Source organism: Aethalodelphis obliquidens, unplaced genomic scaffold (genome assembly GCF_003676395.1).
Source record: "Aethalodelphis obliquidens isolate GAN/ISIS:26980383/991018 unplaced genomic scaffold, ASM367639v1 scaffold62, whole genome shotgun sequence".
NCBI lineage: Eukaryota > Metazoa > Chordata > Mammalia > Artiodactyla > Delphinidae > Aethalodelphis > Aethalodelphis obliquidens.
This window is the reverse complement of record NW_020838006.1, coordinates 11,278,856-11,303,889: the sequence shown is the minus strand read 5'-3', so window position 1 is coordinate 11,303,889 and position 25,034 is coordinate 11,278,856. Positions and strand designations below refer to the sequence as shown.

Here is a 25,034-nt window from a genome sequence, read left to right as displayed (position 1 = left end):
CTCCCCATCTATCAGTGGCTCTCTTCCTCTTTGTAATTCCAGACCTCAGTCTAGCCTGGGACTTCTTCCCACCAAAGCCGCCAGTGACACCGAGTGCCGTGCCATGCTCGTGCAAGATCTTCATTACTGGTGAGTTGAGCCGACTGCAGAGAGATTTACCTACTGCAGAGAGTCCCTCCCTTGAGATGCCCACCTCACAGCCACCTGCATGCAACTGTCCTATGGGGGGCACGTAGGACAGGGCAAACCACAAGTGTGACAACGGGTCCCCGAGACAGAGGGGCACTTGAGGGTCACGTGAGATGTGGCTGGGAATGCCCAGGGCCAACACTGTGGGAGCCAGACTCACCAGTGAGGTGGACCCAGTCATGGACGCGGCCTGGCCTCTGTCCAAGAGGGATGCCCTTGGGCCAGGCTGCCCACCCTCAGCCCACCTACGCCCGTGAGAGTGCATCCCTGGCGCCAGGTGTTACCGTTTCTGCAGAACGGTGACGAACTCGGTGAGCCGGTCACGCTCCACCTCAGCGGCCTGCCACAGGGCTTTGAACTCTGTCACCTGTGTCTGCCAGGCTTTTTGTTCTGGGGAGTCCGAGAACCTGGGGACCAAGGTGCGGGCAGAGGTCATTTAAGGGTTACCTGAAGAGATGCTTATCCCTATGGTGGTGGGAGGGGCTGGAAGGACATTCAGGGGTCCTCAGAGGGTGCCAGAGGGAAGAAGCCAATCCAGCCCCTCCCGGCCCCTTCCATTGGCTTCTTCTCAGTTTACTGTTCCTGGGCCTGCTGAAGTCTCTAGACCTCACTTAGCTGGCTCCAGAGCCAGACCCCAGCAGGGCTGTAGTTTCATCAGCACCTTTGTCCATCCAATCCCTGTAGGGGCCTGGAATTAGTCTGGTGGCTATGGAAGTTGGCTCTTGGGGACCTGGGGGTGCCCTGGGAACCTGTGTGGCCTGAGACCTGACCACCCTTCTCAGTGTCAGGTAGGCCCAGCCTCTGTCTCCCTGTCAGCCTGTCCTGGCCCTCCTGTATCTCCTGGCATGGCCCCAAGCCCAGTCCACTTTCCTGGACCCTGGACACTTGCTTTGTAATTTTCTCTAGCCCTGATCCAGCCCATCACCGGTTCCCTCCTCACCACTGGGCCTTACCTGCTGGCTGGGGTTGGGACCCAAGGTGAGCTCTGCCCCCCACCCCAAACCCCCAGAGCCCATGTGTGAGTGCCAAGCTACTTTCTGCTCTGCCCTCACCCTTCCCAGGGAGACCCTGGTGATGCTGACTCGCTCTTCCAGAATCACAGGACATGGGGAGGGTGGGGCCGCAGTCCTCCCTCTAAACAGGGGTTGGTTGAGATGGGCTCTGAGGACTACAGGCTCCTCCATTTTCCGGCTCCTAAATACACTCTAAGGCCCTGCCGCTCAGTGTGGTCTTTGAGCCAGCGACTGTGGCATCACCTGGGAGCTTGTTGGAACTGCAGGATCCCGCTTCCTTCAGGATCTGACCTGCGGAATCAGAACCTGCATCTAACCCGGCAGATCCTCAGCTGATTTGCGTGCACAGCGCAGCGGGGAACCCTACGCCAGTCACCCCTGTGATCTCACGTGTTGGGGGAGGAGCTGATCTCCTTGTCCCGCCTGCCTCCCAGGCACCCCATCAGAGCCGCCACGCCAGCCCTGACAGACACACTCTCTGGGGTCATTCCCACCCCGTGAACGTCTGTCCTTTCGCTGACGGGAGAGCACTGTAGGCTCCGTGAGGGCAGGGGCCCGCACACGGTTGGGTTTAGTAAATATTTGTGTGTGGTGGAAGAAACAAGCTTAAGAACCAGCAGTCTGGGCAGCCCAGGGCACATCGGCTCCTGTATCCCTGTGGAGTGCAAAGGTCATGGCCACATAAGCCTGGAAGGGACCTTGGGGGCATCTTGTCCATCTTCTTGCCTCTACTACTGTGATAACCACCTCAGAGTGACAGAGCCTGTCTGTTTTCCTTGTGGTGTTGGAAGAGTGTGGCATGGGCCCTTGAGGCTCAGCGTTGGGCCCCTCTCTCCCAGTGCCCTTGTGACCCCAGGCCACTGGCTGGGGCATCTGCAGGGGTGGCCTTGGCCCACGGGTACCTGTGCTACCAAATGTCAGGCCAGAAGTATCCCCAGCACTTCTTGGGGAATAGCAGCCCAAGGAGGACCCATCTGCCGGAGCCACACAGCAAGTCAAACATGAGATGAGGGCCCCTCAGAGGCTCGACCGGAACCTGAACTGACCTGCCCGAGGGGTGGGAGAAGCAGCTGACAGCCGGAGCGCAGCTCCAGTGGACAGTGGGTGGGGCTCGGGACAGGGCTCCGAGGCAGGACAAAGCCACCCTTTGTCTGTGAGCTGGCAGGAAGAACAAGGGCCCATTTAAGCCCTAAGGCTTGATTCTGTCAACAAAGAGGGGGCCAGAGAGCTGAGGGGATATCAGTGGCTTAAAGTGGGAACCCATATGACGTGAAATTCTTCCCCTAGAGATGGACTCTCAACGCGCAAGGGGAGGCAAGGGAAGGTGCTGGGCTCCAGGCCCTGGAAGATTCCTCGTGTTAACTCTGTGGTAGCAGGAAGGAACACTAGACCGAGACTCTAGTTCTGAAGCCGCTTGCCCTATCACGTTGGATAAGGCACTCGACCTCCCTGACCCTCCATGTCCTTATGGAACCTTGGAAGAGTCCCTGGACTTGGCCTGGCCTCGGTTTCCCATCTTTGTAATGGGATGGCAATACTGACTGAGCAGTCAAGGATGGGAAGGCCTGTGAGGGCCCGGGGTGGGGGGCCTGGGTTCCTACCTGGGTGAGGGCCCGTGAGGACTGTGCAGGGAAGGCCATGTGAGAGCAGATTCCACCAGTGTGTGGCCCAGGCTGGTCACGGAGCTGTGTGGAGGCGGAATGGGCACATCACCACGGGCAGGCAGGCTGGGCCCAGCTGGGAGGGGAGCAGGGGCCAGCAGGGCACTGGGGAGCCAGAGGAGGGGGCCAGCACCGGCCCTTGCAGCAGCCCTGTGGATTTGCTGCCCTCCTTTCCAGAACCCTCGCTTGCTTAAAACAAGACAGGAGCTGGGGACATCAGAGCCTCGAGCAATCCAACACAGGTGTGTTTGAGAATCCTAGAAGCAGGTGAGATTCGAGGCCAGCTGGGAGAGGAATTTACAGGGAGCTACAACCAAACGCTCTTGAAGTAATACTATCTGGACCTAACTGGCTCCTTCATGCAGAGGCAGGGCTGACGGAAGCCCCCCGCAACCCCGCCCCACTTTGGGAGGACACCACCACAGGCATCGTAAAATTGCACCCGTGGCTTCCCATCCTTTCTTCTGAATAATTACTATTCACTTTCCACCCCCTCCCACTTTTTCTTACCGAGAAGATCCGAGCCTGCCAGCGTGATCGCCTGCTGAGGCCGGGGAATTGGTCAGGCCCGGGTCCTCGGGGAACTTGGCGGAGGCCGGGTTGACCTCGGGCCCACTGGACCCCTCGCCTACTCCTTTATTCCGAAGATACTGCAGGGAACAGATGTGGGTTCCCTTCTCAGGGCTTTGGCTCAGAGGCCTGGAGAAGGCAGGAGGGGGCCTTGGCTGGATTTTGGGGCTTTCAGGAGATATGAAAGAGGCTTCTTTGCAGGAGTGCAAAGCGAGGCCTGTTCGGTGAAGACGCTCCTTGCATTATAATGACAGCTAATAATGCCTCTCTTCAGAAAGGGAGCTTCATGGCCAAAGGAGGGTGACCGGGCCAGGAAGTTGTTCCACATTCAGGTCCCAGGGGGAAGTATGGGGACAGGCCCACCTCTCTAGGTAGCCCCACCCACATGGATGAATGCCAGGTGTGACTTGAGGCCACTGGCCTTTGTCAGCTGGAGACACTCAGACCTTCCCCCATCCCTCCCTCTTCCGGATGGCTGGTGGGGCCGGCTGAAGGAGGAGCACTGCAGGACCCCCAGCAGGCGATCAGGCTGCCATCAACGGTGGGCCAGTTGGCGTGAGCCCCAAACAACCTGGCCTGTCCCCCGAGCCCTGCCCATCCTGAGAAAACTCTCAGTGTGTGCCAGCTTGTCTGGTGGGTAGCGCTTGGCCCCAGCTGTCCGGGGGCCTCTGAGGTGAGAATCAGTCTTCTTTTGTGTGCCTGGAGCCAGGACAGCGGTGAGGTGAAGATGCTGTCCCTTCCAGGCCTCGGCCGAGGGAAAACATCTTCGGGAGCTCACTCCTTAGACGAGCATTGACTGAGCAACTACTGTGGGCTCAGTCTTGGGCCAGGCACCATGGTCTTTTCCCCCTCAAGGAGAGGTTGGGGGAGAAAACAGGAAATTGATCACACAGCACGACCAAAGTTTGGCTTGGGAATGTACAGGGAGTTAGGAGAGTGCCCAGGAGGGGCACGTAACCCAGAATGGGAGCCCTGGAACTTCCTGGAGGAGCTCTTGACTAATAAGATCTAAAGGCTGAGGGGGAGGAAAGGGAAGGTGTGTGCTTCAGGTATGTGCACAGGCCCAGGGTAGGGAGAAAGTAAGGCCATGGAGGAGCTAAATGGCATTCACATGGCCAGAGTTGTGGAAAGTGGGGAGTGAAGAGAAGATTCAGGGTTGGGGGGGCAGCAGGAGCTAGTCACATGGCGCCCTGCAAACTGGACGAAGGAGCGTGGCTTCCCTTCTGCCATCCCACTGCCTGGAATGTGGACGTAAAGGCTGGCACTGTGGCCACCATCTTGGACCATGAGGACGAAGGCCACAGCTGGGGAGGGAGAGGGTGAGCTGGCAGGAGCCCGAACCCTTGAGGACTGGGTGAGGCGGAGAGTGATGGGGAGCCACAGACAGGTTTTATGTGGAGCAGGGAGACAATCTGGTGTGTCCCTTCGAGAGGAAAGGTGTGTGCACAATGGGCCGGGGAGCCAGATGGAAGCAGGGGGCCAAAGTGGGACCAGGTAGGACGTGGCGCAGCCCAAGTGAAGGCAGGTGGGGAGAAGCGGAGGTGGTTGAGGTTTCTCTGGATACTGGATGGACTTGCCAGGACTTGGGAATGGATGCTGGGCTGAGCCAGCGCCCTACTCACCTGCATACTGAGTTGCCCGATCTCCACCTCCAGCTGCCGCACCTTGGCCTCCCGCTCAGCCACCGTGGCCCGCAGCTGGGCCACGAGGCTGCTGCTCTGCTGAGCCTCATTGTTGAGCTGCTGGTGCAAGTGGTGCTTGGACGCTCGCATCTTCTCCTCCTGCAGACTCAGGCTGCCCAGAATCTCCTGTAGCTGCTTCAGCTGGTCCTGCGGGGCCAAGTGGGAGGGTGGGTGAGGGTCAGCCACGGCCCTGAGTAAAGAAGGACACGAGAGAAGACCACCTCCTCCCACCCGCAGCTCCCACCCCTTCCCTGCTCCCTCGGGAACCTAACAGTGGGACGCTAGTGTTTCCCTGAGAAGCAGGAGGAACACCTTGCCTGTCCTCAGGGCGGGGTTCAACCAGGTTTTCCTGTCCTCAACTTCTTTCTCCCTGAGATAGAGGCTAAGAAGGACATCTAAGCAGCTCTCGGGACAACAGAAAACAGCTCAGATGGTGGCCCTTCAGCCAGTGGGTAAAAAGAAGCCCTACCCCACGGTGCTGGAAGACCACCTTTGAAGGCAGTACCTGGACCCCTCACCATGGATCCTTCAGCACCTGATGGAGGCCCCCTCCCTGGAGATGCTCCCAAGGAGACCTCTGGGGTGGAGGCTTCCTGCCTGGGGGCTGGGAAGGACCATACTGGCGACCTGGAACAGGTGAGGGCGTTGTCGTCACCTCTTTGTGGAGGAAATGGAGGCCCAGAGAGCCCAGGACACACTGCTGGTGAATGGCAGGGCTAGGGCTTGTTTGCAGCTCTCACCATGCACCTTCAGTGACAAAGAATAGTGGCCCCAGGGACGTCAATGGACATCCAGGCCACACCTTATTTAAAAACTGGGAGCTGCGCTTCCCTGGTGGCGCAGTGGTTGAGAGTCCGCCTGCCAGCGCAGGGGACACGGGTTCGTGCCCCGGTCCGGGAGGATCCCACATGCTGCGGAGCGGCTGGGCCTGTGAGCCATGGCCGCTGGGCCTGCGCGTCCGGAGCCTGTGCTCCGCAACGGGAGAGGCCACGGCAGTGTGAGGCCCACGTACCGCAAAAAATAAATAAATAAATAAATAAATAATAAGTTTGTCATAATTTAAAAAAAAAACAAAAAACAAAAAAAAACTGGGAGCTGAGGCTTCCCTGGTGGCGCAGTGGTTGAGAATCCGCCTGCCAATGCAGGGGACACGGATTTGAGCCCTGGTCCGGGAAGATCCCACATGCTGCGGAGCAACTAAGCCCATGCGCCAAAACTACTGAGCCTGCGAGCCACAACTACTGAGCCTGAGTGCCACAACTACTGAAGCCCGTGCGCCTAGAGCCCGTGCTCCGCAACAAGAGAAGCCACCGCAATGAGAAGCCCGCGCACAGCAACGAAGAGCCAACACAGCCAAAAATAAACAAATGAAATAAATAAATTTATAAAAATAAAATAAAAACTGAGACCTGAGGCTAAGAGAGGAGATGCAATTAGCCTAGAATCACACAGTGAGGTATGAACAGAGGGGGCCCAGATTTCAGGTCTTTTGTGCCCTGCCCACCACACTGCCTGGTGAATTATTATGGACCAAGGCATGCCTAAGCCAGCATCAGTTCCCCCTTGCACCACCGTCAAGCCAATCATGACCACCCCAGGGGCCTCTGGGCACAGCTAGGAATTCAGAGACCAAAACCCTGGGGTGGCTCAGGCCCCAGAGAGAAAAGGCCAGGCTAGGGTCAGGAAAGCAGTGTGGCTTTGTTAATCACAGGAGGTTTTACGATCGGATAAATCTGGTTTGAATTCAGTTGTGTGGCCTTGGATGACTTATCTAGCCAATTAGAGCCTTGGTTTCCCCATCTGTGGAATGGGATTATGTGTCCCTAAGGGTTATCTTGGTGACTAACCATTATAAACCACACCCCACGTGCCCAGAAGCGGGGGTGCTGTATGCTGTCACACAGACAAGGATATGCACCAACGCCCCCCTCCGTTGTCCCTTCCGTTCCTCCATGAGAAATATCCCAGGGTGTAATCCCATCTGCTGCCCCCTCATCCTCTTCTTTCTCCTTTGGGGTCCACAGGTGCAGTGCCTTGTGCCCCTCATCAACCTCACATAACACGACCTATACTGGCCCTTGGGCAGCCTCTGAGTTGCTCCCGTACTTGCAGCCAAGCTTCGGGGCTGGGCCCAGTGGAGGCAATGAGCTCCCGGGTTATGCAGGTGGCATTTTGGGGTGAGGGAGGGCTCCGGGGGAGCTGGGGCTGGGTCACAGGCCTCTGGGTGGGGCAGGGGTCCCAGAGGTGGCTGTACCATGAGGGCGTCGATGAGCTCGTCGTCATGCCGGCCCTTCTCCACGAGGGTCCCCATCTGACTCCTGAGGGTCTTCACTTCGCTCGACAGCACCTTGTTCCGGGACCTCACGCCCTCAAACTTCTTTTTCAGCTCCTCGAGCTCTCTCTGGAGGGCATCCCGCTCCGCTGCAAGTTTCTGTAACCAGAGGGCACGGTCACGGGCTGCAGGGCTGAGTGGGACTCGGGCCACGGCTGAGCCCTCGCTCTCACTCGCTGGTGAGGCCAGAGCTGGGAGGGGACTTGTTGAGGTCACAGGGCAAGTCAGTGGGGCCTGAGCCCTGACTCCCAGCCTCGGCCTCCCGGGGTGTCAGGCAGCCCAAGCACATGATGGACGTGACCCAGATGGATGACAGCCCGAGAACACAGGGGCCAGACTCGGACACGAGAGGAAACCCACTGGCCAACGCTGGGTGCGTCCTCCCGAGGACCCTCAATCCCTGCCTGAGAGGCAAAAAGAGAAAAGCCATGCTTCGGTGGACAGCGCCAAGCCTAGGGTTCAAACCGAAGTGCCTCATTCCACCAAGAGCTGGTTTCAGGTCCAGCATCTCCAAAACAGCCAGAATGCGGCCACCCGACGTCCATGAAATGGGCTCTGGGTGAGGAACCCGTCAGGCAGCTCAAGGTGGAGGGACAGGACGTGAGGAACATGCACAGAGGTGACCCCGAACCCCAGAGCCTCCAAGTCCTCACAGGGGTGGTCGTGGTCTCCTGGCCCCAGGCGCCCCTGACGCCCTTCCAGGCACACGTTACCTCCCAGCTTTCCTGCTTTTCCCTCTCCAGGTTGTGGATCCTCCGCAGATTTTTCTCCTGTGCCGACAGCTTCCTTGGATCGGGATAGACAGACAGCTCATCACTGGCCGTTTCTACCGACCGGCTCCGAGTCTGTCCCAGCTGTTTCTCAAGCTCTCGAACCTGAGGGTGGTTCCACAACAGGTCTGCAGTCAGACTCGACCCTCAGAGGGGCCGCCCTGTGATGTGACAGGAGACCCCACCAGACAGAGGACAATACGGTTCCAGATGGACGTGGAGGTCCCTAGGAGAGGGACTGGGGTGGGGGGCGGATGGGAGGGACTTGCGGTGGCATCCTGAGCAAAACAAGGGGAGACACTAGGGAGGTTTCGCTTGGAAAAGAGAGACTTCAAAGTAAATAAGAAAAATCACCCTATCTCTGAGGCCAAGAAGCAGATGTGTAGCCCCAGGAACTTGGGAGGGAAAGGATAGCAGGTCTCAGTACCAGGAAGAGCTGACAGGCCACCCAAGCCCGGGCGGGCTCCTCGGGAGGCTACGGGCTCCTGGCCACTTGGAGGAGGTGCTGCAGAGGGCAGGCAGGGTTTGGAAGCGGGGAGACCAGTTCAAAGCCTCGCCGGCTGTGTGACTGCACAGATTACTTAACTTCTCTGAATCTCAGGTCCCTCATCTGTGGAGAGGCCTGTGAGTAACACGCTGCATTATGTTGTTATGAGAATTCTGTACCCTGAAGTTGTCTGAGCCTGGGAATCCCCAAGACGCTTCTTGGGATGACAGATCTTGGAGCCCACTCCATACCAACAAGTCAGAGCTCCAGGGGAAGAACTCAGGGATCTGCATTTTAAACAAGTGCTACGGGTGATTTCTAGGATTAGGCAACTTCGAGAAACCCCAAAATGGCCTGGGTGAAGCCCTCAGCACAGGGGAGGTGGATGTCATCCAACAGAACCACGGCTTTATCACACTGGGTTTAAAGTGGATAACTCCCAGGGTCCTTCTAACCCTGATTTCCACGTCAACGCAACATAAGTGATGGAGCAAAGTTGGGTAAACCTGAGCCAGGGGCAAAATTCACTAGGATCCCTGGTCAAGGGCCTCAGTATGGCTTTGAAAGCACATTTCAGTGCCCTCGTGTGGCACTGTGTGGTAATTCCATTTAAACGTTAAAGAACGCAGTACTATTACTTTGAACCGTTTGTTCACAGCTTAACAACACTCACAATAATAACTAATGTGTTGAGTGTTTACTATGGCCAGGCACTGTGCTGGGCACTTCCCAAACGATATTTCATTTAACCCACAACAACCCTACAAGGAAGGCATTATTATTTCCATTTTACAGGTGAGGAGACTGCGACACAGAGAGATGAAGAGATTTGCCCAAAGACACCAAACTTAGAGACCAGTGACTGAGGCCAGACTCAGACTCAGGTCTCTTGAACCACGAGGCCACACACTGGTCGTTAACCACAGTTTTTCAGAGACCTCTCCCCCTTGGTGTTGGCTTCAGGGATCCCACAGGAGACCCTGAGGGGAAAAGCCACCTGGGAACCTGGGAATGAAGGCAATGCACTTGGCAAATACTGGAAACGACACACTTATTTGTGTGACTCTTGGTTTCTTGGGACAGCGAACCTTCGGACGGTGTTTCCTCCATGCCAGGCCCTGTGGTAAGCAATTTACACATCTGTACTCATTCAGTCCTCCCAACAACGCTGCGGGGTAGGCACTGTCGTTATCCACAGTACACAGAGGAGGAAACTGAGGCACAGAGAGGCGAAGCAACTTGCCCAAGGCCACACAGTTGGTGGGTGGTGGGCTGAGATTTGAAGCCAAGCAGTCCAGCTGCGGAGCCCCTGTTCCTAGCCTCTAGGAGCGTAAAGAGGGAGACAGGCTAAGTTTTTTTTTGGGGGGGGATGGTAATTAAAACCTTCAAAAGCCTACAGGCATCTGGACAAAACTGGAAAAAGCCTACAACAGTCACGCAAATTTACATGAACCAGGGGAAAAAAATCTGCCTGGAGTAAAATAAATCAGAGGCTCTGGTATTTGTTGAGCGCCAGTGCCTGGTATGTAGTGTTATATAAATGCTTGTTCACTTAATGACAAATGAAAATCAGGCTGGCTGGGGAGAACGTAGAACAACAGCCCTGCAAGTGCGCTCTGCAGAACCTAAAGGCCATTTTCGGGTTCTGTGTCTTTAATGTGGGTCAGCGTGGGTCTTTCTGGGGCATTTCAAGCCTTACGTTCAGGGCCAGGAGAAGTCTGATGACTCACTCACCTTGCTCTGCAAGACAAGAATTTGTTGAGCTCGACCCCTCCACGTCCCAGGTGAGGACAGGAGCTGCTGGATGTTCACATCTTCCCCAACCTCATTGGTTAAAACCTGAAAAAGGTGAGGCCTTCGGTATGGCCGGGAGAGAGGGCTCTGCCACAGCCCTAAAGCTGCTGCACGTGCAGAAACAGTGCTGGGTGCGTGGGGCTCCCCGAAGGCCCGGCCTCCACCTGCACAACCTTCCCCCTTCCCCCACTCCCCGCCTCAAAGGCCAATTGACCACGCTCCATGAGCAGCTCTCCCTGGGAAAGCATTGAACCCATCATCCCCAGCACTTCTTGGTGATGCTTAGGGCAGACAAGGAACTGCTGACCATGCCCAGGTGGGGCCCCTTGCCCTTGACACATTCTGGGATGAGTGAACCACAGAGTTGACCAAGACCTGCTCCAAATTTGTTCACCTGTCACCCAGAACGGACATCATTCTGGATGGCTCCAGGGAGGACACGGCCACAGGGCCTCGCCCTCCGTGCAAAGCCATTGACAAGGGGCCATGTCTGAGTGCAGCAAGGAGTGGGGGGCTACCGAATGTCACCTGGGGATGTTTGGTTCCAGAAGGGCCCAGCTTTGTGGCTGTCGCAGAGAGGTGTTCGGGCCCAACTTCGAGGCTTTGAGGTGGAAACAGTATACCCCAGCTTGTGCCCTGGGCCCCTCTGCAGCCTGTCACGGAAACCCATCTAGCGTACCAAGTCTCTGGTGCTTGTTTCCACAATAGAACTCTGTTTTGGAAATCTTGGCTGGTCTGAGTGGTTCCAGCAGGAACCGCTGCTGGTGGTACAAATGCCAGAGAATTCACTATGTAAATAAAAATAAATAATGAACCAGCTGGGCCTGCCTCCCAAGTCCGAGCATTTTCCTTTGAAAGGGGCCTTTAACACACAAACAACCTTAACATTTTCTCATATTATAGACAGCAGAGGGCAGGAGACGGGTCTCGGTAGGCTTCCAAGTCCAAGGTGGCTTATTAAGGAGATGCCCAGGATCTATTGGGGTGCACGTAGCACAGGGAAGGTGGAAGGGCCTCTCCAGGGTGGACAGCACTGTCCTCCTCCATCCAGGGCTGGGCGGGCACCACAAGGGCCTCTATGCAGGGTCATGCAGGCAGCCGGCAACCACCCTCACCTGATGGGTCTGTTTCAAGGGCTGGAAGGAAGTTACTGGATCTGAGCCTGACCCAGAACAAGCAGCGTGATGTTCACGGGGCCCAGCTCCTGAATGGAAGCCATTGTCCCAGCCATGACCTTCCCAGTCCCAGGCCCACCCACGAGGACCCGAACCCTGGCCGGGAAATACCTTCTGGGCCACCCGGAGCTCCTGCTTCACAGCCCGGATCTGGTTGCGGAGGTCGCTCATCTTCAGGTTTGTGGCCGCCAGCCTGTCCTGCAAGACCTTCACCTCTGGGCTGTCCTGCTAGTTGGGAAAGACAGGAGGGAGAGCAGTCATTTGAGGCCTAGATAGTAACAATAATCACAGCCCCCGTTTATCCAGGTGTGTGCAGGTACCACACGAGGTGCTTGACAAGGAGGAACTCATTTCATCCTCACGACCCCTTTGAGGCAGGTTCCGTTACCGATGCAGAGCAGAGGCTGGAGGGGGGTGACCCCTCGGCTTGGGGGACCTGGTAGGTAAGGGGGAGCGTGGATGTGGATCCCGGCAGCCCAGCTTTGGGGGCTGAGCCCTGGGCTCCGAGGGTGGCGCACACGGGTGGACGTGGGTGGTGACCGCAGACAGGGAGCATCTGGATGAAGCCGCTTCCCAACTCCCAGACACTCCCAGGCTGTGGGCCCTGCTGTGCTCAGAGACTGGCATCATAGCAAATCCATCCTCACTCAGGATGAAGAGGGGCGCTGGCTCCTTTAGCGAAGGTGGCCCCAGCTTGGCAGGAGGGCCATGACCATCCCAACTTGGGGCCTTCCTCTCCTAGAATTGTCAGACTGGGCCTTGGGCTCCCTTTCCTGGCAATGAGCTCACTGAACAGAAATAAGGACCCAGTTTAATCCCCAAATGCTCCATTTCTGTGGCTTGAAGAACTGCAGGAACCATGAAAACTCTGCCTGCTGGAACTCTTAGCAAAGTCTTTTTTTAAAACCATATTTCATTTAAACTATTTGGATGAAACTTTTCTCAAATGTGTTCCCCATTTATGACTTAAATAGAAGTTCCTGAAATCCTCAGACCTTTGGCATTAAAGGGACTCCAAGGTCAGCCCATTCAAACCCTTTCCATAGGTGATGCAGATAAGGTCCAGAGAAGGAAAATAACATGGCCTCACAGGCACACAGCTGGTTGGGGTGACAGAAGTGGGATTAGAGGCCTGGTCCTTCCTTTGCACTGGCTGATTCTCCCAATATAAGCTTTTGCTGATGCCAGGGCATCGTGGTGACAGAAACATTGGTTGGTGGGTTGTGTGTCCCATCAGGCAATGACACTAAGACCATCTGCTCCTGTCCCAACAGATCAGGTGGACTAGACTTCTGGGAAACAGGATGGGTACTGCAGTGGCTTTCTGAATCTTCCTTAGTAGCCACAGACAAAACCTCCTGTGAACGCTAGTGTGAAAGATCCTAGAAGACTGGGTCTGGGGAGTTCCATGGACCCCAGAGGCCCTGGGCAGCCCCGCTGAAAACCACTGGTCAAGGAAACTAGACCTGCACACAGGCCCCAGAAGACCTGGACTCATCCGGTCTTCTCATCTAGGAAACGGCTGCTTCTTCACAGCACCCCCAGGAGGCTAAACAGAGTAACCAGTGTGAGCAGAATTTGCAAATTGGGAATTTACATAAAACATACATGCATCTTTCTTTCTATTTTTTTTTTTTTTTTTGCCGTACGCAGGTCTCTCACTGTTGTTGTCTTTCGCGTTGTGGAGCACAGGCTCCGGACGCGCAGGCTCAGCGGCCATAGCTCACGGGCCCAGCCGGTCCGCGGCATGTGGGATCTTCCCCAACCGGGGCACGAACCCGTATCCCCTGCATCGGCAGGCGGACTCTCAACCACTGCACCATCAGGGAAGCCGCATCTTACATCTATATTTTTGCGTATCCTTCCGCCGCCTGGCTGTATGTCATTCCTCTCCACTGCTGTTGGGAGCCTGTCTGCTCCCCTGCTAAGGTGCTGCTTTGAATCTGCCCTGGGTTGGGAAGCAACATTCCCTGCCTGTCAGATCTTCCGTGCCATGAGCCCCCTGCTGGCTCTGGCGGTTGGCGGTGCAGGAGCCGTGAGAGCATTTGGGAGCCTGAGGGCACGGAAGCGCACACCGGCTGGATCCGGATCTGAGACCCAGGCGGCAACGACTGTCTCCGAGCCTCGTTTCCTCTTGTGTGAAATGGAGGCACGTCATGCCAGCCTCCGGGGTACATGTGAGTGTTGATGGGATAACGCACGTAAAGGGTGCCCTCTGGGGCAGATTCTGACGGGGGTCGATGCTGGGGGGCATAGCCTGGCTTGGGTGGGCAGCTGGCAAAGGCGGCTGAGGGCCATATGGTGTTCTGGTGAAGGCATCACCCCCTCTGCGCTGCCAGGCCCCAGACCTCCCCTCCCAGGAAACTGAGCCAACCCTACCTGACATTTCAGAGCTGTTTCTGCCCAGAGTGAGATTTCACAGGCTTTGTGGGTGTCTTGGGCCTGGGCACGCCCCTCCCCCACCCCGGGCTGTTTCCTCTCAGGCGATACCGGAAATGGTGTCCACGGGAGCAGATAGCGCCAAGGCCACTCACACCACAGCTTCGTGAGGCCCCACGCAGAGTGAGGGCGTTCAGCTCCACTCTGGAATGTGCTTGGAGCTCTGGACTGGGTGAGCCTGCAGGCTCCGGAGTATGGCCCAGGCTTGGGTCGCCCTGAACAGTCTAACGAGGGGGACATGGCTATTGTCCTCTCTCTGATCAGAAGATGCCCGGGAAAACACGTGTCCTGAGGAATGGAGACTGCAACCCGCCACGCACTCTTCCGTCAGAAACCTCCCAGGCTCCCTGCAGCCACAGAATGAAGTTGGAATTCCTACTCCAGCTACCGTCAAGGCCTCCATCCACAGGTGACTTTGTTTTGTTTTGATATGTTCCCCTTTTCCTCGTCAGGGCCCCTGGGCTGCAGCCAGATGTTATCCAGCTGATGCCCAGCTAACAAACAGAATAGGAATATTGATGCTTTCCTGCTCTGAGCTTGTACTGCTTCTGCTGGAAGGGCCACCCCCATCTTCCTGCTCCAGCAAGGCCACCTGAGGAAGCCCTCATCCATCCCGCCTCCTGGCTGCCTCAGGTGGAGCGTGTGCTCCCTCTGTGAACTCAGGGCCTAGGGGCTTTCTCTGAAGGCCCTGTCCCCCTCCTTCCTTTAATATGCCTACTCATCTCCCCTCTTGAACCCCCTGTGGACAGTGGGCCTGTCTTTGATTCTCTGTGTTCCAGGGCTCAGAACATTCTGTCAGGCTCAACAAGTGACTGAACAGGTAGTTCCCCATTTAGGACAGCCCCAGTCAGAGGTATGGATAAACAAGGGGCAGCTTAGAAGCGTCCCTCAGAGCTGGGAAAGGCACTGAATGACACTCAGTCTAGCGTCTGCTGAGGGCGGAGCCCCTCCATTGCCTCCCCAGCAATGAGACAGATCTACACAAGACTAGCCTTCAGGAGACATGTTCACCCCTGACCTGGAAGCTGAGGGGCCCATCCCTCGAGGGCAGTATTCTCCTCAAGACGGCTTGATCTTGAGTCATAGACAACAGCGAAGATTGGGTGGAAAAGGGGCACTGAACTAGGAGTCCTGAGGCTTGGATTCCGTTCCACCCACTCATTTGGCTTCTTAAGAAAACCATGGGGGGAATTCCTTGGTGGTCCAGTGGTTAGAACTTGGTGCTCTCACTGCCGAGGCCCCAGGTTCAATCCCTGGTCGGGGAACTAAAATCCCATAAGCCGTGAGGTGTGGCCAAAAAAAAAGAAAAGAAAAGAAGACCAAGGGGAGGCCTCCTGGGATGTTCTTGAGACTCTGAGCTATTTATTGTCTGGCTTGGGCTCCGTGCTCCTCCCCGATGGCCCACTGGTGCCACCTTTCACGGAGCTGCAATTCCCACGCCCTGAGTTTCATGGAGGCTCATTGGCTCAGAAAAACTGGAATCTTGGGAACAGCCCCATTCCCAACAGTCACTTTTACGCTGTAGATTTGGAGTTCCACAAAGGGAAGACTTCTTACAATATGGATTGCCCCAGCAAAAACCAGGGTTCCGTTGAGGAGTGAGCTCCCCGTCCCTGGGTTAAGGTAGAGAGGCTGGATGTCTCTCCAGTAAGGATGCTGTAACGGACATCCTTTACAGCTGGGCTGAGAGCAGGAGGCTAATTGGATCAGGTCTTCCTTCCCTCCTGGTCGTGAAATTCTAGGATTCTGGGTCCTCAGGCCCCTCCTGACCTCCCTCTCTGGGGACTAAATCAGAGTTAACCCCTCACCAGCCTTCACTGGGGCATTCTTGGCCTCAGACAGTAGACTTGGTCACTGTCCCCTGATGGCTATTCTGAGGATGCTGCAATGGTGGCACTGGCTCAGCAATGGGGTGGATGCCGGACAGAGGCACCTACGCCCCCATGGAAGAGGGGAGGCCCAAACCCATGACTGCCTCACACACTCCCCAGCACCGAAGAGAATTCATACCAAGGCTCTGTCTCCCATCTGGGCCTTCAGCAGCTTGGCTCCTGCGTCGGTGGCCCCCTTGGCTGGCAGCCTGGCCAGGGCCATCTGCAGCTGAAAAAGCAAACCTGGCACTTAATATTTAATTCTGCTCAGCAGTTGCGGCGCCTGAGTGAAGGGCTCTGGTGCTGCCGTCGGATGTGTGCTCACGGATCGCAGCAGTCCGTCCCTTCAGCTCATTTTAAGGCCCATGAATGGAAGAACTCTCCTTCACAAGGCACTCTGCGATGGGAGAGGGTTTAACTGATTGTCTGCCCCACTCCCCAGTCGCAGCCTAGGATTCACGAACAGCTTAGTAAATAATGATTCTGCAACCATGGTCTGCATCTAACAACAGCCTTCGGAGGCGGAGAGAAAAGGAACTACGGACTTCACATTACAGTTGAGGAGACAAGGTCAGAGACACTGAGAAACCTGCCACTCAGGCTCACGGCCTGGTGGCCAAGACCACTGCCGTATACAGACAGCCAACCAACCCTTTAAGGGTTTCCCAGTTGTCCTTCACACAAAGACCATCCCTGTCCGACAAGGCTGGGCACGACCCGCCCTCCCACCTCTCTGACCTCATCCTGCTCCAAGCTCGGCCACATTGGTCCCCTTTCAGGCCTTTATTCCTATTCAGGGCCTTTGTACCTGCTGGGTCCTCTGCATGAAGCCCTCTCCCCCACCCCTCCGAGTCTGGCCCCTTCTCATCCTCCAGGGACCCACTGTGCATACTCCCCCCTCTAAGGGGCCCTCGATGCTGGTCTGTCTCCAGGAGGGCAAGGACCAGGACTATTTTGCTCCCCACAGTCGCCCCAGGGCCTGGCCCAGAGCCTGCGATGGTTCTCAAAAAATACGTTATAGAATAAAGAAAGTCTAATTCAATGCCAAGTGTAGTGACTGTGGAGGACTTTGGAGAGCAACAGAACTGGATTTGAAATCCGGCTCCACCACGTGCTGTGTGACTTGAGAAAACCTCTTAACCTCTGCCAGCCTCTGCTCCTCCAGCCACATAAGGAGAAGCTGTGTAGGTTCACTCTAGCTCCTGAGGGACCATGAACCGCTGGGTCTTGTGCCCTCTCTTGACTGGAGGGGTTTGTCATCAGCTGTGGGAAGGTAGGGGCAGCAGAAAGAGGAAGGTGGACAAAAGTGAGACGAACTGGTGGAACGCTCCTGGCTCTAGCTTCAGATTAGCAAGGATCCCTGTCAATTTATTCAACAATGCCTTTCTGGAGCTAACTACCTGCTAGGCACTGTTCTAAGCATTTTACAGTGTTAAGTCATTTAATCCTCAGAAAACCTTGGGGTGAGTGCCGTTATGACTGCCACGTGACAGGTGGAGGAAACTGAGGCACGGAGAGCTTATACCTGGCTCCAAGTCACAACACAAGTCAGTAGTGGAGCTGAGATTCACACCCAGGTGGTCAGGCTCCAGGCTTGCGTCCTCCTTGCTATGTCGGGCTATCTCTCCACCGCCTGCGTCCTCCTTGCTTCCCGACACTCTCCCCTCTCAGGATATGACAGAGACTGAGGGACTCATTGCAAACACTGACCCACCAGTCCTTGGGAAGGACCTACAGCATCTAAGTGTGCTCCCTCTCTGGAGGAGTGGCGCGGGGTACAGGGAGCCCGGGGCAGGGGCGCCTGAGGCCCCTCACCTCTTGCTCCAGCTCCCGGATGCGGTTGCTCAGCTGCCTCGCTCTGGTCTTCGCACCCTCGGACTCTGCCATCAGCACCCGGTTCTTTTTGGACAGCTCAACGATCTTGGTGGCAGTCACATCCCCAACCACACCAGCCGTCCCTAAAATGAAGGGAAATGGTAAGGTCAATTAAAAACACAGGCCACACATCGAACAGCCTTCAGCAGCGATTTGGGCAACAATGAGTAGCTGCCCTCGGCCACCTCGTGTCTGTTGAAGAGGATTAGGACACATCAGGAGAAAAGGAGGAAGAACCTGGGGAAGGAAACCAAACCTAGAAATACAAATGGTCCAGTGGTGAGTTCTCTGGTTATGTTTTCCTCCCAGGACCCCAACGCATTACAAATCCTGGAACTAGACATCAGAAAGAAGTCTACGAGAAGCCCTCTCTAGTCCGAAGGGCAGGAAGTGGGGCTGAGAGCAAGCCAGGGCTCTCTCCCAACTCTGTCTCCAGACAAGCCTCACTCTTGAAGCTGCAACCCCATGATAATGGGGGCATCAGCGAATGGGCAAGCACAGAAATGCTCAAATATCTGGGTAAATATAATAGACTATCTTGCAACCTTCAGTTTTTTAAAACGTATAATGGTTGAAAGCAAATATGATAGCATAGTCTGACAGGATGTTCAACATATACAGACATAATACATATAAAAGCTGTAATATAAGGGGGGAGGGTACAGGGACTTATATGGTGGTCAAGTTCCTTCATTCCACTTGAAGTGGTGAAATATTAATTCTAAGTAGACCATGAAAAGTTATGTGTGTTGTAAGCACTAGCGCAATCACTAAAAAAATTGTACAAAGAAATAGAAAAACTAAGCTAAAGCAAACACTAAAAGTCCACCCAAAGGAAAGCCAGTTCTTCAGCTGTCAGCAGCCTGTCACTGTGGCCTGGTTTAAAAACGTGAACTGAGACTGTCAGACTTTTCTCTTCAAAACGGGAAGTTGGAAATCAGAAATGCGGACTTCTGAGTGAGGACTGGATTTAAGAGGTCTTGAGGGAGGCTCGGGGCCATCAATCGGATGAGGCCATGAGCACGCCAGCAGAAGCGGCAGAAGACAGGATGTGGGGCAGGCTGGAGAAGAGGGAGCAGGCCCTGTCTCCCAGGTCTCCTGGGGTGAGGAGGCATCTCCTGCTCTCCCCAGAGCCCATCAACTTCTCGACACCCTTGCAAAAGCTGCCCCTTCGCATCTGAACCCCGAGCCAGGTTAGGTGTTATCATCTGTTCAGTGTGGTTTTGTTTTAGACAGAAGAGGCCAAAGAATGGAGGGAAGCACAACAGGCTATCAAGGGCCTTTAAGATGCCAGATTCCCTTTGCTTTTCAATTCAGCACTGGTCCTCTGGGTGCGCCTACTCTTAAAGTCATTTCCTAGCAAAGGCAGAGAGAGACGCTCTGGCAGAGGCCAGGTGAGGCATCATGCCCTCTGTGATTGCTGACACTGACTTTGTGCTTTCTCAGTCAGCCACCTGGGAATTGCTCAACGGGCATACATCGAGCAGAGGACAATCAGGGCCAAGGTCCCCACCAGATCTGTAAGAACAAGGTCTAGCTCATAACCACAGGGTCAGTGGTCAATGTCCAGCCCACACCCACAGGGCTAAGGTCATCCCCAGGCCCACAAAGCCAAGATCCCTAACAGACCCACAGGGTCAAGGTCTCCAGCAACAGAACCAAGGTCCAACTCCGACCTGAAGGGCCAAGGTCCACTGTACGTGCTGCTGGATCCCAGGAAATCCTCCCAGAACAGCGAACTCCCCTGTCTTGTCCACCCTTCTGGAGCAGCAACAGCAAGTGGTGTAGAGTAAATGCCTACTTCCACTGGGGCTTTTTCGCGTCCATGATACAGTGTTTGAGCCAGAGCATCCAGATACAATGGGTGCCGTTGGCCCACCGAACGTGTAGCGAGCATCACGGAGAACTCTTGTCATGAGTCCCAACGGGGTCACCCACGCTGCCTCCATGGCAGCTGGGCCAGCCCACCTGGACTTCAGAGCAGAAACTGTCGCAACAGCGGTGGAGCTACCTGTGAAGGCAAATCTGTCCTCTTCTATTTTCTTTTTGAGGTGTTTGATTTCAAAGTCCCTCTCCTTCAGCAACTTATACAATCGCCCGTTCTCATCCACCGTTTCCCTGAGTTGATCCCGAAGCCGTTCGATCTCGTCTTCAAGCATCCTGCAAGGCAAAGGCAGAATCACAGGAACCGATGGGCGGGGGTCAGGCCTCCACAGCCCAGGTTTATTGTACCTGGTTGGGCACTGGGTGGAGATAAGAACTGGTCTGTACAAAATAGTAATGAGAAATTAAGGGAATCTCAGTGAGCAGATTTTTAACACACTGTTCTCAAAACTGAACGATTAAGGACACACACACAAGTGAAAGGAGAAAAGTTTTTTTTTTTTTTAATGTGCCAATTTTTATTTTATTTTATTTTCGCGGTACGCGGGCCTCTCACTGTTGTGGCCTCTCCCGTTGCGGAGCACAGGCTCCGGACGCGCAGGCTCAGCGGCCATGGCTCACGGGCCCAGCCGCTCCGCAGCATGTGGGATCCTCCCGGACCGGGACACAAAGCCGCGTTCCCTGCATCGGCAGGCAGACTCCCAACCACTGCGCCACCAGGGAGGCCCGAGAAGGAAGTTTTCAATAACATGGTTTACTACGGATTCAACAGAGCTATATAAAACCCCACCCAGAGAATTCATACTCCTTTCCAGCATCCATGGAACATGCATAAAGATGTATTATAATTTAGGCTTCAAAGGCAACCTTAGCAAATTCCAAATAATGGACATTATACAGACCATTTTCTTAATGGGAATTGACTAAAATTAGAAATCAATACTAAACAGAGAACAAAAATAAAATAAAACACAGAACTCCAAACCCATCATATGCTTGGAACTGGAAAAAAAAAAACCACACACATACACGCACTCCTAAATTATTTATGGGTTAAGAAGAAATCATAATGTGTATTATGAAGCATTTAGAACGGATTGACTGTAGAAGCAATATGTATGAAAACTTGGGAACAGCAGCTAAAGTGATACTTAGAAGGAAATTTATAGCCTTAATTGCATATGTATATTAGAAGACGAAAGAGGAATTGTCTAAGCCTTAAGTTGAGACCAGGTCTCTGGGTCTCTCAGGTAAACCCAATAGGAGATCACAATAGGTGGCTAGTTTTGTATATTACAATTGTCTTGCAAGTCATTTTTTTAGAACTTTAAAACATGAGGAACATGTGACTGGTGGGTCTGTGATCACTTCTACCATTAGGCATGGAGCCAGCTCCATAGAGGCAGTTGCTCAGGTAGTAAATAAGTTACGGAAATTATAGATAACAGTAATTATTATTAGCTATTATTATTGTTGGTGTTATTCTACCAACAGCTCAAGTCTCCACAAATTCCAGTTTCTCTGACTTGGGGAAAGATCATTTGGGAATAGGTCTGGGGTTGACTTAGAGCTAATATTTAGGAGCCGTATGAATTTTTTCAATTATTGAGAAATCTTTATCTTTTCCTAATTAGCATTTTTCAGTAGAACATTGTGAAAATTGAGAAACCATGAAAAGTAGAATTTGCAGATGGAGAACATTGTGAAAATCGAGAAACCATGAAAAGTAGAATTTGCAGATAGATTCTGGGTGAAACCAGAAGCAAAGAGATAGCTCAACAACTGCTGTGATTTTTTTTTTTTTTTTTGCAAAATGACTAGAAAACAATTTTGTTTCAATCCAGACTCCTGCTTCTAACAACCAATATAAATCAATGCATCTGTGTGACATTGGCAAATTTAAAGCAAAATGAGAAGATTCTGGACTCCTTTCAACTGTTTCACCAACCATATAAAAGCAAGGAATCCATAAACTGCTTCTTTAGGACGGGTATGTTTATGTGTCTTTATGTGTCAGGGAAGGGAAATTGACACAGGAGAACAGTCACCGATGAGGTTTGGAGTAGTGATCACCTGTGAATCATCAGAGCCAGCCAACCAGCTCCTCAAAAACCAAAACACATTTTTCACAAAAGAGAGACTACGTAAGAAAATTCAAGTGAATAAACTACACCTTGATGAGTTTCAAAATTTCCATTTGACTTTAAGTGGTTTTTGAATACACTTCATGTCAAATTATGTCCCTTTATCTGATGCAAGAGTCTTCAATAACAATCTCTGTGTCAAAACTTCTGGGTCTCAGCTGATAAACACACATCTGGTCAACCTGCCTGTCGAACTGTCTGCAATCATTCTCCCCCACCTTCCCTACCTCCCTGCAGTGCTCCTGGGAGAGTCCAAACTTGCATTTACCTCTGCTGAAAGCTGGTTTTTGAGTTCTGCTCCCCGGCTTGGAGGACGCTGAGGCCATCAGAGATCTCCACAGGCTCTTTTTGGTCATCAGCTCTGCTTTGGAAGCTAAGTTCTTTTTCCTTCCGTTTCTCCATCTGCTTCTGTAACCTTCTGTGCTGCATCTCCTGCATGGCCCTGAACTGGAGCCTCAAGGTGTCCTGTGAGCCTTCATCCTCTGCCATCTTGCCCTTGGAGTAGGAAAAGAAGCCTGAGCCTAAGCAAACTCCACAAACTGCTCCTTTCCCAAGAGTGCTCAGCACATAGTCAGCTCTGTCTACAACCCCCAAGCCTGGAGTTGGCTCCTTATCTTTGCATGTGTCCATGAGGAAGCTTGGAAGACCCACCCTCACTTCAGGTCCCCTGAAAGCCAAAGCTGAGCCGAGCTAAGCGTCAGCTCTCTACACACCCTCCCATGCCTGAATGTGCCACCAGACCTCGAATGGCATCAGAATACTCCCCCCATCACTCAGATTCAACAGTTGACTCCTTCCTGTCCCTAAAAACAGTGGCTCTCAACTCTGGCTGACCATTAGAATCTTCTAGGAGTTCCTAAAATATAGCAATGCTGGGGCACATCCCTGGACCATTTAAAATCTTAATTCCTAGGAATGGGACTCAGACATCATTACTGTTTTTAACTAAGGTATAATTTTAGGTTGAATTATAATTTACACATAGTAAAGTGCATAAGTCCTGAGTGTACAGCTCAATAAATCTTTACACAGGTATGCAGCCCTGGCTCCGGCCAGGGCCCCGGTGGCTGCCGGCTCCCCCAGCTCCAGCCCGGGCCCTTCTGTACTTTTCCCCCCCCGCACTTACAGTGGTCACTCCGCTGCTGCTTTCTTGGGCTGCAGCAGCTCGGGCACCTCTATCAGACGCCTTCTTGCGCTGCCCCGGCAACCGTCACCAGGGAAACCAGCCACGCCGCTGCGTGACGTCTTCACGAGTCTACGGCAACCAAGAGGTCGCCGGGAGTTCGGAAAGGGACAGAGGCGCAGATGGTCTGGGTTGAGGCGGTAAGTAAATAGGCGAGGTGGGCTGACGGATGAGGGCGTCTTGTGTATGAGACTTGAAAATTGGCCCAGTGGTCCGCTTCTGGAACATATTTTAAAAGTTTTGTGGGCCAAACGTTCTGCGCAGAGATACGCATCCCGCAGTCCTGCTGGGAGGAATTAAGGTGAATGATCCTACCAAGAAATTTAACGTAGCCATTCAGAATGTCTTTGGAAAATGTGGAAGTGTGAGGGGAAAGGTTATTTTGTGACGGTGAGTGAAAAAGGCAGGACACGAAATAGTAATTGCTAAGTAAATGAAGTTGTGTTTTTAAAAACTAAGAACGGAGGGAATTCCCTGGCGGTTCAATGGTTAAGGCTCCGCGCTTCCACTGCAGGGCACGAGTTCGATCCCCAGTCGGGGAACTAAGATCCCGCATGCCCTGCATGGCGCGACCCAAACAAACAAAAAACAAAATTAAAAACCTCTAGAAACAGAAACAAGACTGTGGAGGAATGCATAGAAATATTAAAGTTAAAAATGGTTGTATTCGTGTGCTGGAATTGCAGTGCTGTGTTTTTATTTTTGCATTTTAGAGGATTTAAAATATAGTGAACATGGTTTATTTTCGAAGTGGAAAACACTTGTATGTTTGGGTCTTTTAAAAAGACACTTACCCATTTAAGTCACTGCTATATCCAGGTCTTTATAATTAGAAAGTCTTCAGATATCTCACGGTTGTTTTTCTTTCTTTTTTTCCTCATAAGGCATCCACCCACAGACGTGCATGAAGGTGGGGCACCAGTTCACATTTTGCAGAACTCTAATGCAATATCACAACCAGAATATTGACGTTGGTAACTTTACTTGTTTTCATTTGTGTGTGTGTTTAGTTCTATAGAGTTTTATCATGCTTAGGCTTGCGTATTCACCACCATCCTCAGATATTGAGCACTTAAATCGCCACAAGGATTCTCCTTCTTGGGCTTCTGTAGCCACACCCACTTCCCTCCCTCCCCACCCCCAAAGGCCCTAATCCCTGTGACCACCAATCTGTTCTCCATTTCTAAAATGTTGTCATGTCAGAAATGTTATATAAATGGAATCATATAATACGTAACCTTTGGGGACTGACTTTTTTACTCAGAATAATTTTCCAGAGCTTCATCCAAGTTGTTGTATGTGTCAGTTTGTCCCTTTTTATTGCTGAGTAGATTTCTATGGTATGGATGTACCACAAATTGTTTAACCATTTGCCGGTCAAAGGACATCAGGGCTGTTTCTAGTTTGGGGTTATTACAGATGAAGCTGATATAAACATTCATGTACAGGATTTTGTGGGAACTTAACTTTTCATTTTTCTGGGATAGATGCCCAAGAGTCCAGCTGTATGATAATAACATGCTTAGCTTTGTAAGAAACCGTCAACCTATTTTGTAGAGTGGCTGTACGATTTTACATTTCTACCAGCAGTGTATGAGTTATCTACTTTCTCCATATCTTTGCCAGTGTTTGATGTCACTATTTTTTATTTTAGCCATTCTAATAGGTGTGTAGTGACTTCTAATTGTGGTTATAATGTGCGTGATGGATAATGGTATTGAACATTTTTTTCAGGTGCTTATTTGCAATCTATATATCCTCTTTGCTGCAGTGTCTGTTTATGTCTTTTGCCCAATTTCTAACTGTTGACTTTTGAGAATTCTTTATACATTCTAGATATTAATCGTTTGTTGGATTGTAGTTTGCAAATATTTTCTCCCATTCTGTAGCTTGCCTTTTCTCTTCACATGGGTTTTCACAGAACAAAAATGTTAAATTTTGACTAGGTCCAATTTACCAATTTCT

The 25,034-nt window shown here is 52.9% G+C and overlaps 1 protein-coding gene and 1 long non-coding RNA gene across 3 annotated transcripts in view; one reads left to right on the top strand and one right to left on the bottom strand.

Annotated features, from left to right (window-relative positions):
* Positions 1 to 23,017, bottom strand: part of CCDC13 (coiled-coil domain containing 13) — a 29,848-nt gene extending 6,831 nt beyond the window's left edge. Inside the window, exons 1-12 of the mRNA XM_027088325.1 lie at positions 22,155 to 23,017; positions 19,870 to 20,018; positions 17,799 to 17,941; positions 16,123 to 16,212; positions 11,785 to 11,901; positions 10,439 to 10,543; positions 8,161 to 8,322; positions 7,370 to 7,546; positions 5,056 to 5,262; positions 3,374 to 3,513; positions 2,804 to 2,887; positions 474 to 596 (exon numbers count right to left, since the gene is read on the bottom strand). Of these exons, the coding sequence (XP_026944126.1) occupies positions 474 to 596; positions 2,804 to 2,887; positions 3,374 to 3,513; positions 5,056 to 5,262; positions 7,370 to 7,546; positions 8,161 to 8,322; positions 10,439 to 10,543; positions 11,785 to 11,901; positions 16,123 to 16,212; positions 17,799 to 17,941; positions 19,870 to 20,018; positions 22,155 to 22,516 (1,859 nt within the window). The 5' untranslated portion in view covers positions 22,517 to 23,017. The remainder of the gene's footprint in view (positions 1 to 473; positions 597 to 2,803; positions 2,888 to 3,373; positions 3,514 to 5,055; positions 5,263 to 7,369; positions 7,547 to 8,160; positions 8,323 to 10,438; positions 10,544 to 11,784; positions 11,902 to 16,122; positions 16,213 to 17,798; positions 17,942 to 19,869; positions 20,019 to 22,154) is intronic.
* On the top strand, positions 14,262 to 24,259 carry LOC113610307 (uncharacterized). Of its 2 annotated transcripts, XR_003429035.1 has the most exons (4): positions 14,262 to 14,521; positions 21,587 to 21,732; positions 23,015 to 23,209; positions 23,954 to 24,259. It is a non-coding gene; the product is annotated as an uncharacterized LOC113610307 (long non-coding RNA). The 2 variants fall into 2 exon arrangements; XR_003429036.1 differs by lacking the exon at positions 21,587 to 21,732.
* Positions 24,260 to 25,034: the final 775 nt, after the last annotated feature.